The 14,487-nt window shown below is 43.7% G+C and overlaps 1 protein-coding gene across 1 annotated transcript in view; it reads right to left on the minus strand.

The window, feature by feature from the left end:
• The window catches only part of POLE (DNA polymerase epsilon, catalytic subunit), a 68,714-nt gene extending 56,482 nt beyond the window's left edge, over nucleotides 1–12,232 (minus strand). Inside the window, exons 1-11 of the mRNA XM_058157991.1 lie at nucleotides 12,075–12,232; nucleotides 10,520–10,658; nucleotides 9,045–9,125; nucleotides 8,148–8,192; nucleotides 7,541–7,633; nucleotides 5,803–5,957; nucleotides 5,304–5,442; nucleotides 4,325–4,405; nucleotides 4,084–4,191; nucleotides 1,603–1,713; nucleotides 589–674 (exon numbers count right to left, since the gene is read on the minus strand). Coding sequence (XP_058013974.1) covers nucleotides 589–674; nucleotides 1,603–1,713; nucleotides 4,084–4,191; nucleotides 4,325–4,405; nucleotides 5,304–5,442; nucleotides 5,803–5,957; nucleotides 7,541–7,633; nucleotides 8,148–8,192; nucleotides 9,045–9,125; nucleotides 10,520–10,658; nucleotides 12,075–12,163 — 1,127 coding nt within the window. The 5' untranslated portion in view covers nucleotides 12,164–12,232. The remainder of the gene's footprint in view (nucleotides 1–588; nucleotides 675–1,602; nucleotides 1,714–4,083; nucleotides 4,192–4,324; nucleotides 4,406–5,303; nucleotides 5,443–5,802; nucleotides 5,958–7,540; nucleotides 7,634–8,147; nucleotides 8,193–9,044; nucleotides 9,126–10,519; nucleotides 10,659–12,074) is intronic.
• Nucleotides 12,233–14,487: the final 2,255 nt, after the last annotated feature.

Below are 14,487 nucleotides of genomic sequence, written 5' to 3' on the forward strand. Positions count from 1 at the left end.
GCAGCAGAGGGGTGAAAGAGCCGGTTGCTGACCCCTGGTCTATGGTGCTGAACGGATCAACACGATAACAAACATTTTAATCCCAAGCGCACACACATACACAAAAAGGAAACCTCAGAACTATCTTCCAGACCACTCAGTTCCTCTATGCATGTTCAATTCCCCAAATTCCCCAAATTCCCCAATATTCCATTTTCTTTTATTTATTTATTTATTTAAATTTTTATACCGCCCTTCTCCCGAAGGACTCAGGGCGGTGTACAGCCAGGATAAAAAACAGTAAATATACAAAGGAATACCACTAAGCGGTCAAGAAGCACTCCAGGTTAAGTGAACGTATTTTGGACGTTCTTTCTAGCCTCAAGATTATTTTTTTTAAAAAAAGTATTCCATATGCAAATTTGTTTCTCTTGTGCAAGGAGGATGGCCTCTTAAGTCAATAAGGACGGAGATGCTCACAGGCTTAGATTCCACTTGGCTTTTAGAGCCTGTTTCTTTCTCTGGAGCAAAGGATTACTTGGGATAAGTATATCTCCACACCTGATTATGTAGGTGCAGATAGCAGACTTTACAAGATCCGATTCTCACCAGTCAAAAAAGTCTCCGTTGTAGGTCACCATGATCGTTGGCTTGGTTTCTTGAACGTGTTCAAACCACCGCTGGATAAGATGCGCCTGGTTTATTTTTTAAAAAGAAAAAAGGTAGAAAAGAAAGTGCCGCATTTAGAGACCGTTACAATTCACGAGTCTCTGCAAATAACCATGCCTGGCTGTTTCTGGGCCTGGTGGGCGAGGAGGTCAGAAACCATTAATACTTGGATGGGATTCCCAGAGACAGACTAGTCAGGGAATGCTGATCCTGGGGACCCCTGGTGTAATCTCTCCCTCTCTCTCACCTAGCAATATCTAGCAATACTATCTATCATCTATCAATATCTATCTATCAATCATCTATCAATATCTATCAATCATCTATCAATCATCTATCTATCCATCATCTATCTACCACCTACCAATATCTATCAATATCTATCATTATCAATATCTATCAATCTATCAATATCAATATCTATCATCTATTAATCATCTATCCATCATCTAAATTTTCGGGCAAGCTTAAATCAGTTTTTTAAGGGTTGTTTTAATTATTGTGTATGTTTGTATTTTATCTGCCTGTTCACCGCCCTGAGTCCTTCGGGAGAAGGGCGGTATACAAATTAAAACATTTATTATTATTATTATTATTATTATTATTATTATTATTATTATTATTATTATTATTATTATTATTATCTATAGAATCTATCAATCAATCATCTATCTAAATAGCTATCAATATCTATATCTATCTATCTATCAATATCTATATTTATCTATCATCTATCAATATCTGTCTATAAAATCCATCTATCAATATCTATCATCTATCTATCTATCTATCTATCTATCTATCTATCTATCTATCTATCTATCTATCTATAGCGCATGTACATAGTCAAATAGGTTAACGATATTTCATCAAAAACTGACTTGCGTAGTTAAGTAGCCATTCGATTGAATTTATAGATATAGGTAAGAATAAGGGGAAAAAAAGAAAGGTTACCTCATCAGGTTCGTTGAACACACAGAACGGACCCTCGTACTCGGGTTTGGGAGTAAATTCGAAGTCTTCTATGTCTTCCGAGACAATCTCCCGGTTAGTGATCAAGTAGCCCTGAACCACACAAGGAGAAAGAGATGCCACAGAACGTCTGATCAGCCGGTCATCCTCTGGAGAGATTAATTTGGAACAGCACAACCCCGGGGTCTGGTACCCCTTCCTCCTTTCTTCATCCTCATTTGACGCGCGCATCGCCATCAAAACCAGAGTTCCCTAAACTTTCTGGCTTTGCGGACCAGCGATGGGGTGGGTGAGGGGATGGGAGAGAGGGGAGTCATCCAGGTCACGGTTTTTCCCCCCCAAGAGGCAGCTGGACTTTCTGTTTTTTTCTTTGAAGAGGTCTCGCTTCTCACCCAAGAAGCTTCTTCAGCTCCGAAGAAGAACTGAACTGAGAACTGAAGAAGCTTCGTGGATGAGAAGCGAAACGTCTTCAAGGAAAAACCAGAAAGTCCAGTTTCTTCTTGACAAAAAAAAAAGCCCTTTTGGGGGAGGGGATGGTTCTGCACCAGTGGCCTGGCAAGCGAGGGAGCGCAGATGCGCGTAGCCACATTCCCGTGAGCAGCATACACATATGTACGCGTGTGTTCTTGCCCATTTCCTGTTCTGTCCCCCCTCGCCTCAGTCCGAGCGATGACTTAATTAGCCGGCACTATCAGCTCTGGCAGCAAACTAGCGAGCGTCTGCCAAGTGACTCTGTTATCTCCCTTGATGCTGATGAGTCACCCAGGAACAAACAGTACTTCAGCTCTAGTGAAGCAGTTGATTTGCCTGCTACGAAGAGGCATAGCAGCCCTCACTGGTTTTATACCCTGTGGGGTGTGGCTCCATTACTCAGCATTTCCTAGGCCTGCCCCACCCCTGCTTCTGTTGTTCCCGCCTCTCCTGCCTATGAAACCTAGGGTCCAGCCAGGCCTGATTGCCATCAGCTGGCTCTGGAGGCGTGGCCTGGGGGGGAAGAGTCAGGGGATAGAGGCCTCGTTATCTTCTCCACCTGGCCTGCCTCTGGCTCCTGGAGCTGAGCCAGGGAAGCCGGTGCTCCCGAGGTAAGTCCTGACGGCCCTTCCCCCTCACTTTCCAAGTCACTTTCTGGCAGGGGGCCCAGCTCGGGGGGCGCAGACACAACATTTCCACAGCCCAGTTGCAAACACCTCACGGCCCCTTAGTGGGCTGCAGCCCAGAAGTTGCGGACCCCCTGATCTAAACAAGGAAGGAAGCTGGGCTTCTGTGAACCGTTCGAGCCAATAAGCTTGAGGAAGAGGGGAGAACAGGATCAGCTGATCGAAGAAAACAATCGCAGGAAAAGAAGAGAAGGGACTCCCACTCCAAATGTCAAATCTTTCTGGCCAGAAAAATCTGCAATTCCTCTACTTCCTTCTCTCAGAGTTGAGTTAGTAGCAGTCCCATTCTTATTCTCCTTTTCTATGGGATTCCAGTCGTCATATTGGGCCAAATTCTGAGCCACGTTAAGATAACGGGTTTTAAAAGAACGCCATATGCAAACGTATCTCCAGCCCTGTAAGCAACTTTCTTCTGCAGTGCAATTTACAAACTTCCTGTCAATTCGCAAGAAGTGGGGACGGACGACTGGCGAAACTGCACAGCAGCAAAAAACAGATGCACCTTCCATGCTTATCTCCCTCAAGGCTGTATCCCAGGGATACCTGCAGCAATTGCAGGGGAGTGACCTCTACAACCCGTGAAATTGCTCCTTTGGAATGTGATTGATGACACACCCTGGGGGGAGGGGAGGGAAACAGGGTCATAATTGGAGCATAAATGACGTAGGGTCAGAGCTGGCTTCACTTGGGTACGTGCCAACATGAAGCTCCTAATAAATACCTGGATTTCTTTTGAAGCTTGGCTCAAGACTCATGATTTAATTAGGAACCCTGACACTTCCTTTGACAAATACTGAATGTCACAACACGACTGGCTTCACACTTGTGTTCTTCACTGCTGGGCCACCCTAGAGATCTCTGGAGCTGTTCATGTTCTAAAGGGCACTTTTCTTTGGCCAGTCCTGCGACCTGATGACTAAATTAGGTAACGTAAAGGTCCCCCTCGCACATATGTGCTAGTCGTTCCCGACTCTAGGGGGCGGTGCTCATCTCCGTTTCAAAGCCGAAGAGCCAGCGCTGTCCGAAGACGTCTCCGTGGTCATGTGGCCGGCATGACTCAACGCCAAAGGCGCACGGAACGCTGTTCCCTTCCCACCAAAGGTGTCCCTATTTTTCTACTTGCATTTTTTACATGCTTTCGAACTAGGTTGGCAGAAGCTGGGACAAGTCACGGGAGCTCACCCCGTTACACTGCAGCACTACGGATTCGAACCGCTGAGCTGCTGACCTTTCGATCGACAGGCTCAACATCCTAGCCCCTGAGTCACCGCGGCCCGATGACTAAATTACAGGGGTAATAAATCACCTGGCCATCAATCATGTAGGAGATCATCATGATCTGGTCTGTTTCTGCGTCAGGAAATTTTAAAGGGAGTTTTGTAGTCTCGATGTCAAAGGCAAGAACAACAGGATCCTAGAAGGAATAATAATAATAATAATTAAAAAAAAAAAGTCAGGGATTTGAGGGATTCCATGCAAACAAGGCCATATTTCAAGGCCTAGGGGTTTTAGAAAGGTTTCTGGAGAGGCTCTGCAGAGATACTCACCGGCCGTTCCACCATGTCATCCCGTCGAATAATCTCAGGAGGAAAACTGCTGCCCCGGTGGTAAATGTTGTACCAGTGAGCCTGTCAGAGGATAAGAGGACCCAATACAATTAAGAAGTTTAAAACATGATCAAATGGGCAAAAAAAAAAATGCTAAAAAAGTTTTTTTTAAAAAGTTCCGACGATCGCGGATCACTCAGCTGATCATTGGGAACTTTTTAAAAACTTTTTTTACTACCGGTTCAGACGAACCGGACCGAACCAGTAGCATTTCACCCCTGAAAAGACCTCATGTTCTATCTCTGGGAATCCTGATTTATATTTTTATTTATTATTATTTTTGTCACAACAGTATACACAAACATCGTCATAAATAAAAACAAGATATCATGAAAGAAATATATGTATATATAAGTAAAAACATGCAACAACTATGTTAATTTGATATAATGAAGGGAACAATAGGACAGGAACGGTAGGCACTTTTATGCTCTTATGCACGCCCCTTACGGACCTCTTAGGAATGGGATGAGGTCAATAGTAGACAGTTTTTGGTTGAATATTTTGGGATTTTGAATAGAGACTATGGAGTCAGGTAATGAGTTCCAAGCGTTAACAACTCTGTTACAGAAGTCATATTCTCTGCAATCGAGTTTGAAGCAACAAAATATGTTTGCAACAAAACATTAATAAAAAAGCATAAAACAAAATTTCAGGAATGTTTGTAATAATAATTTCCTTCCAAGCGTATCACATTAGCACAATTTTTTTTTTTTATATCCAACCACAAACCAATCTTTCCCGAACTCAGTCTTTGAACACGGGGACCTACAGCAGCCCAAATTTTCAGCTGATGTACAGGGCAGGAGTTCTGAAATTTCAGCCCAATCCATTTGGAGTGTCCGATTGGGGAAGGCTATTGCGCCTCCGGTGTTTCTGGTCATTAAGGGATTCCCGTGAGGGTAGATCACACACTCACCACATGAATCTTTAGATCGATGGACAGACGGATGTGGTAGGGCACGTCATATTCCCGCATATCTACGATGTTGTCCATCTGGTCTGCGGTCTTCTTCGAGGGCTCCTCCTCATGGTTCAGACTGTGCCCAGTGAGCGCACTAGAAAAAACAATCACCACCAGTCTGTTTTACAAGACTTCTTTGCATGCTGGCGGAGAGCAGCCAAAACGTGGTTGCAACCCAGCGGGACAGAAACCGTGACTCATCTTTATATCCAACTGCAATCCCAAGAGGCTTTGATTTTAAAGGACGTTTCCCGAGGATATCGCCTCCAACTCAAGAGGAATTAACAGACTGATTGCCTGTTTGGTTTGGTGGCAGCAGTGCCTCAGATAGAAAGTCCATACAGAGAGTGGTGAGGACAACCGAGATGATTATAGGAAGCTTACTTCCCATTATTCCGGATGCTCTTATAAGTGCTGTGTGCTTAGAGCTTGGACTAATCGTGGACTACCCTACCTAGTCAGCAGGGTCGTGTAAGTATCCAAAGCTTGGTCCCGTTCTCTATTCTTCTTGACCGCAGGGGTAATCTCCCTGCGAACTTTTATCAGGTCATCCACGGTGTTGAAAGAAAGCTTGATATAATTTCGTTTCAGGCCGACCAGGTGATTGGGCTAAAACAAAAGACAAGAGCAGAGTCAAACTTTGAGAGATTGATTCACAGAGATGAGATCAAAGCAATTTAAGACCACCAAATGGAATACAGAAGAACGCTTTTAAAAATACAGTAGCTGAAGCAAATCAGGCGAGATTCTTGAAAATCATTGCAGCTCTGTCTGGCAGTTAGACAAAGCCACTCTTCATTCAATGGCAGCCATTTATTTATCTCTATGAATCCCATAACTATGGGAGCTTGTAGAAAAAACACTGTGATTCTGGAAGAAGCAAAAAGCCACTTTGGCTCACAGCAACTTAGTTTGATTTTCCACTGAATTTGCCCAATCTTTTCAGCCCTGGTAAAGAATTGCACTTCCTGATTGTTTTTATGACCGATTAAGTCACAAACCTCTCTGCCTTTAGTTTCATTGGATATGTAAATTCAGTTTTATTACGACTGTGATGTAAAATTAACAGAGCTAGAGACACAATGTAATAAAAGCAACATTGGATCAAAGAGCATAGATGCTGCTATTTTGTTTACACGCATGCAGGTTACAGCCCCATCCTCGTTCTTTTTGTTAACCAGTAGCGATTCTCTTATCTTCGTGGCAAAAGCCTTTCGCCAACATTTGCCACGTGATTCTTGGTATCTTAACTTGCAGTTGCCAAAAACAGAGCTCTGGTCTTCCTGCATACAAAGAGCAGTGTTTGCTGTATTCATGATCAGAAAACCCACTAAGTCAGGAGTCTGCAACCTTAAACGCTCAAAGAGCCATTAGGACCTGTTTCCCACAGAAAACACTAGGAGCCACAAAACCTAGGTGGGTGTGGCCAACTCAGCGTCACTCACTTCTACCAGTCACATGACCCACCCCCTAGCCACTCCTACCCAGCTGGTGATTAGGGCAGAGAACCAGTTGTTAAAAAACTCTCTTTCTCTCTCTCCCTGTTGTGCCTCGTCCTCCCTCCTCTCCTCAGCCGGGCCCTTCCCGTCTCGTCCCGGGTCTGCTATCAGACTCGGAGTCTGATAATGAAGATGAACGGCCTGTCATGCCTCCAGCCCCCGGCCCTGGCCCCATGCCCAGAGAGGATGTCAGGAATGAACAAACCTCACTCATACGGCGTGTGTTCCTTTGGCTCAGCCATCAGAGGAAGTCAGCCACGGATTGGAATTACTCAGGCCTACTCCTTCTGACCCCTCCCTTCCTCAAACAGCAGAAAACAATTCAAAGTGGGAGGATCCTCGCTTCCGGAGATCTGAGAGGCGACGCCAGCAGAAGGGAGGGGCAGGCCTGGATAAATGCTGAGTCATGGAGCCACATCCCACAGCCTATATAAAGGACCTGCTTTTGGCATTCCTTGAGTCAAGCAAAGTCTCATCTAGTTTGCTGAAGTCACACCTTGGATTCCTGCCTGCCCTGAGAAATCTGAAAGGAATTTGGCAAAGCTGCAGAGGCTTCGTGGCCACGCTTGATACGGATTTCCTAGACCTGGTCGTCGGAGGGGGAGGGGGAGACGACAAAATGGATCAGGGATTATCACGCTACATCTTTAGCTGCCATCATATTAAAATAATCTTACTGAATCCATTTCTCACCAAGTCCAGATCCTCTTTGGGTACAATTTCCAATTTTGCAATTTTCCCCTGGAATTTCTTGGAAAGGAAGGATGATACTTCTCGGTCACAACCCTAAAAAAGACACTTTATATTAAACGGCTTAAGGAGAACTTATTTCTACAACCATTCAAATTCTATCTGAGCAGAAGAGCTTATAAGAAATTGTCTGTACACCTGCAACGGATGAAGGAATGATGAGCTGACCTTCTCTAGCTACTGTTTCCTTGAAGTAAGATACTATTAAAGCATAGCCATTATCACCCCGCTGCAATTAATGGCAAGCACACTTTCAGAAAAAAAACTGTTTGCCGTTGTTAATATGTTTGTGAGGAGTCTTAATGCACACTGTATGTATGTGTGTGTATACACACAGAAATCTCTCAGTGCATAAGGCATTAGCGTATATAATTGTATACCGCAGTTATTAAGGAACACCTTCTTACTTACAATTTATTACTTCTAAGGTACAGTCACAAATGAAGTATTGAATATGCAATGTCTACTCAAAGAGTGATATCGCAGTGGACCAAAGTCCAAACAACTTAAGGCTTGAAACCCAAACGTTGCAAATGTAGATTAGACTAACCTTTTGGGCTGCGATGTAGAAGTATGGTCTATAGGGCAAAGCCACCTAGAAGACAACACAAAGTAAACAAGATGAGTTTCCAATGTTTTACAAATAGATCATGTTTCTTTCTTACCAGTTTAACCTAAGCTACTCTCCAGAGACCAATTGTTCTTAGCCTACTCCATCTATAAAATGGGTGACATTTTTGCATTGACGACAGAAAAGTGTTTAGTAAATGATAAAGCAACAAGAGAAGCCACATGTAGGGGTCTCGAATGCCCTAATTAACTCATAAGCCTCGAGCCAAGTTTCAAAAGAAATCCAGTTATTTATTAGGAGCGACATGTCAGCAACTTCCCAATGACAACTGCCGCATGTGATTTACGGCTCAACTCTGAACCTGTTTTCCCCCCCGCTCTCAGTCTGTGTCATAAATCACATTCTCCAACAAGGCACTTTCCTGGGCTGTAGAATGCTGGCTCTGGTAATCTGAGCTCCAACCTTGAAGAAGTTTTGCGTGGAATGTGCTTTTGAACGTGGCTGCTGAATTGCTCCGTCAGTCCTCCCCCATTTCCTGCCCATGGCAACTCAAGAGCAGACCAGGAAAGCTTTGCGAGTTGATACCAGAAAGATCGATTCACACAGATTTTATAGGTGATTGTATTTATAAATTAACAGGAGTAATAAGTTGCCTATGTCTCTAGGTGAGACACAGTATAATTTCCAAACAATATAATCCAAGACACTTATTTCAACCTGCATTATGTATGAATATGTATCATGTATTAATATGTACGTGCTACAATCCCATTCATCACATATCTAATCTTCCTCCCAATATCAAGCACTACTTTTAAAATGTACCCCTGGATAAATATCACCTTTAAAAGGTCCCAGTTTAAAGACACTACTGACCTTAAATCTACTTCCATCCTCCTGAATGAAATAATAATCCACAGCACTAACCAAGCGTTTATCTTCATCCAAAATCTCCGTCTAAAGCAAACAAGGTTACTGAAGCCACTTAATTAGAAAATCGCATTCTCCTAACATACTATTCTACAATTAGGAGCAATCGGTTCAATGCGTTGAATAACATTTTTTGCCCCAAAGAACTAAACTGGTGACAAAATGGAGGCTCCAGGCAAGGATAGAAATGCCTGAAGTTCTGAAGCTGAAAAATATTTAAAAGATAATTTGAAGCCTTTAGTCAAGGTATTGTAATGCATCTAGTCCTTTATTTACAACCGCAATTGTGATTGGAATTGGTTGTAAGTTAATGCAGTCATAAAGTACATGACTTGACCAGGGTGGATAAAAATCGATGATTTTTTTAAAATAAAAAAATATTGGATTTTTTAAAATTTAAATTGGTTTTTTTTAAATCAAATTTATTTTAATAAAATGCTTTTGGAGTAAAAATCTATCCAAAGATAGTTTTCTATTTAAGATACATTAATAATAATTTAGTTTATTGATAGTATTTGATATTACACATAGTTACGAAGGCAAGGATTGCCTAAGCACAATCTGGAAAAACTAAAAGATACCAACAAAAGAAGAAACAATCAAGAAAATTCTGGACTTTGCGGAGATGGATAAATTAACGAAAGAAATAAAGGAAAAGGAAGAGATAGAATATTATCAAATATGGACCAAATGGTACGAGTGGTTGGAGAATAGGAAAACTGAATAGAAAAAAAAAAAAGGATGGAGAAGAGAAGATAACAAATGTGTAAAATATTGTAAATAAATGAAACTAGATGTAAAGGGACGATAAAGTCAAAGATAGGGAAAAAGAAGGGAAAAAGGGAACGTATAAAGCAGAAAGCTGAAGGAACGAAACTGTCATGTAAAAAGCAAACACAGATTATGTATGTTTGTCTTGTGTTGGGTCGTTGTAATAAAACCAAATAAAAACTTTAAAAAAAAATAATTTAGTTTATTAGGCATGAAATGGAGCTTAGTTTTGTAGCATGAGGCTGTATATTCTGCGGTACTCTCGGCGAGTCAACAGCAGGTCAGAGGAGGAGCCACTGCGGGATGGAGACGACAGCTGCTCTTTAAAAATTATGATTTAAATCAAGTTGATTTAAATCAAGCCTTTTTACTAATGATTTAAACCAGGGGTCTCCAACCTCGGGAACTTTAAGACTTGTGGATTTCAACTCCCAGAATTGAAGTCCACAAGTCTTAAAGTTGCCAAGGTTGGAGACCCCTGATTTAAACCACAACTTGATTTAAATCAAGTCCATCCGACTTATAAGCATTTTTAACTGCAGTCATTAAGTGAATCCCCACAATGAAGTGAATCCAATTGAAAGTGGCTGGGAAGGTCACACATTCCAATCGTAATAAATAAATAAAGGGAAAGAAGGAAAGGTTCCTACCGGATGCATGTTGATCAACCACCCTGTCCTTTCTGCGGGCTCCTTCATTCTCTCAAAGCCAAACAGTGCATCGATTTTGTCCGTCCACTGGCTGCGCTCTAAGCGCCGGAGCGCCGAGACGGAGGAGGAGCCCTCATCCCTGTGGCAGAAAAGGAAGATATTTTGACCCGATTAAAGTCTCGAAAGCACGTAAGAAATGCAAGTAGAAAAATAGAGACCGCCTTTGGTGGGAAGGGAACAGCGTTCTGTGCATCTTTGGCATTGAGTCATGCCAGCCACATGACCACGGAGACGTCTCCGGACAGCGCTGGCTCTTCGGCTTTGAAACGGAGATGAGTACCACCCCCTAGAGTCGGGAATGACCAGCACAGATGTGCGAGGGGAACCTTTACCTAAGTCTTTTATGTACACTGAGAGCATATGCACCAAGACAAATTCCTTGTGTGTCCAGTCACACTTGGCCAATAAAATTCTATTCTATTCTATTCTATTCTATTCTAACCCTAAAAAAGTACTTTTTCAGCAAATCACTAGGTTAATGGTGGTAGTTAAGACAGGATATACAGGTGTTCCTCAACTTACGACCACAATTGAGCCCAAAATTTATGCTGTCAAGTGAGAAATTTGCTTTAGTTGAGTGTTGGCCCCATGTTACGACCTTTCTCGCCGGTGTTGTTAAGCGATTCGCTGCAGTTCTTAAATTAGTAACACGGTTGTTAAGCGAATCTGGTTTCCCCATTGACTTTGCTTGGCAGGAGGTCGCCAAAGGGAATCATGCAAATCGCATGATCTCCTTTTGCGACCTCCTGCCAAGCAAAGTCATAAATGTGAGTCAGTTCGCCCGTCATAAATGTGAGTCAGTTGCCAAGTGACCAAATGTAAATCCCGTGACCATGGGGATGATGCGACGGCCCTAGGTGTGAAAAACGCTTTTTTCAGTGCCGTTGTAACTTTGCCGTCGTAACTTTGAATGGCCACTAAATGTTGTAAGTCGAGGACTTACCCAGACGATTATCTAGAAAAGCTGCGTAATCGCACATCCGTCACAAAAGTGTCTCAAAGGACAGTTCACAATCGATTTTAAATCAATGCAAGTCGAAAGGAATACAGGCAGTCCTCGACTCGCAACGATCTGTTTAGTGACCGTTTTGAAGTTATGACGACACGGGGGGGGGCGGTGAATGATTTAGGACCATTTTTTCCACACTTAACAACCATTGCTCCCTCCCCCAGGGTCACGGGATCATGAATTCAGATGCTTGGCAACCGACTCGCATTTATGACGGTCGCAGCGTCGGGGAAAGGGGGGGAGGGGTGTCACGTGATTCCCCTTTTGCGACCTCCCCCGCAAAGCCAATTCAATGGGGAAACCTGGATTCGCTTTAACAACCGCTTGAAGATTGACTTAGTGGGGATTCACTTAACAACTGTGCAAGGGAGGTCGAAAAACGGGGCAAAGCTTCGTTGTGTCTCGTTTAGCGACGTGAAATCGTGGTCGTAAGTTCGAGGACTGCCTCGAAGGGGGGGGTCTTCGGGGGGTGGGGGTGGTCCTCACCGAGGGGTCTCCCTCTCGCCGTCTTCCGCCGAGGGCTCCGCAGCCCACCGGCGCCTCCAGCCGCCGCCGCCGCCTCTTCTCACCGCCATCCCGGCCGGCCAACCCAGCGGCTCCCGTGCGGATTTCGCGCCCTGCGGGACATCTCGCGAGATCCGAGCGCCTCACGAGAGTTCGCGGCTAAAGGAATTCTGGGAGTTCGAAGTCCGCAAGTTATAAAAGGGGCGTGCTTTCCCTCTCTCTCTCTCTCTCCCCTCCCACGCATACGTGTCTTGAACCAATCGCTTTTCTACGCCTCAGTCTCGGTGCTAAGCGACGACCAATGGAGGAGCAGCTTTCCCTTCGTTTTCTTCAAAGACCTCTCTTCCCGCCCTCTCTTCTCCGATTGGATGAAATAACTCCTTTCATTTTTCATGGCCACTTCCCATCTATCTATCTATCTATCCCCATCCTCTTCTTCCTTCTTTCTTTTCTTCCCCACTCTGTCTCCTTCTATCTATCTATCTATCTATCTATCTATCTATCTATCTATCTATCTATCTATCTATCTATCTATCTATCTATGTAGCTAGCTAGCTATCCATCCTTCCTTCCTTCCCCACCCTTTTCTTCCTTCTTTCTTCCCTACCATCTTCTTCCTTCCTTCTTTCCTTTCTTCCCCACCCTGCCTCCTATTTATCTATCTATCTATCCATTCATCCATCCATCCTTCCCCATCCTCCTTCCCTCCATTCCTTCCTCTCCCTGCCTTCTTCCTTCCTTCCTTCCTTGTGCTCTCCCTTATTCCTTCCTTCTTTTTCTTCTTTCCTTCCTCCCTCTTTTCCCTCTTCCTTCCTTTCTTTCTTCTCCCCTCCCTTTTCCAAATCTATAAAAATGGACGCCTTCTTTTTTTTCCCTTTTGCTGGCTTGCCACTTTTACAGTAACAGTCGGCTTAATGCACTCTCGATCGTTGCCAGAAAATGAAATTATCTTCGAGGATGGCAACGTTCTCCTCTGCCCGTTTGACCCCTAAATGGATCCAGCCTTCATATCTGCTGCATCAGGATTGATATTTACAATCATCGCTTTTAAAAGCCGGAGCTGAAAGGCAGAGAGTGGTGGTGGCCGTCCCGTCCTGCGTCCTTCAAAGGACATTTCCTGAGATTTTGTGGGCGCTCCCTCCCTAGAGGACTTTAAGAAGAGACTGTCTGAAATTGTATAGGGTCTTCTGCTTGAGCAGCGAGTGGGACTAGAAGACCTCTGAGGTCCCTTCCAGCTCTATTCTGATGGATTAATGATTAGATTGGTATGTTTTCTTGAGCCTTCGACAACTGGACATGACCAGTTCAACCATTCGGGCAGGGGTCTCCAAATTTGGCAACCTTAAGACTTGTGGGCTTCAACTCCCAGGATTCCTCAGCCAGCAAAGCTGTAAAGCTGGCTGAGGAATTCTGGGAGTTGAAGTCCACAAGCCTTAAAGTTGCAGGTTTGGAGACCCCTGCATTAGGGGTTCCAGATCTGGGGTGAAAATCTCAGAAAAGAGAGACAGGGAGCCCACCCTGAATTTTGCAGGAGTTTCTCATGTGTACCATGCTGGCATCTTCTGTCTCCAAACCAGGTTTCCTATCACAAACCCATCATAAAAACGGGGGTTAAACTATGGTTGGATTTTTATTGCCAACAATTTGCCAGCTTCAGCTACTCCTAATCCTGATTGGTGTGTTTAAAATGGGAGGACTTCAATTCCTAGAATTCCACAGTCAGCGAGAGTGGACTTCAGTTCCCAGAATTCATGTTTGCTGGGGAATTCTGGGAGTTGAAGTCCACCCGTCTTAAAATTGCCAAGGTTGAGAAACGCTGGTCTTCGTCATAATATTTTTATATTTTAAAAAAATATAATATTTTTTTACTTATGACAATGTTTGTGTATACTGTTGTGACAAAATGAAATTAAGAAAAATATCCTTCAGTGATTTTCCAATTTGCTGGGCTGCCATCAGGCCCATTTCTTTCATTTATCGATTGTGAAAACGAGGATCGGGGGACTTTTGATCGTGCCCGCATTGTTTATTTGCAGAATGCCAATAAAAAGACTTTCTGAGTTGACAACTGGACATGACCAGTTCAACCATTCGGGCAGGGGTCTCCAAACTTGGCAACTTTAAGACTTGTGGACTTCAACTCCCAGGATTTCTCCGCCCGCAAAGCTGTAAAGCTGGCTGAGTAATTCTGGGAGTTGAAGTCCACAAGCCTTAAAGTTGCAGGTTTGAGACCCCTGCATTAGAGTTCCAGATCTCGGGTGAAAATCTCAGAAAAGAGAGACAGGGAGCCCACCCTGAATTTTGCAGGAGTTTCTCATAGCCATGCTGGCATCCAAACCAGGTTTCATATCACGAACCCATCATAAAAACTGGGGTTAAACTATGGTTGGATTTT

This window comes from Ahaetulla prasina, chromosome 15, assembly GCF_028640845.1.
Source record: "Ahaetulla prasina isolate Xishuangbanna chromosome 15, ASM2864084v1, whole genome shotgun sequence".
Lineage (NCBI taxonomy): Eukaryota > Metazoa > Chordata > Lepidosauria > Squamata > Colubridae > Ahaetulla > Ahaetulla prasina.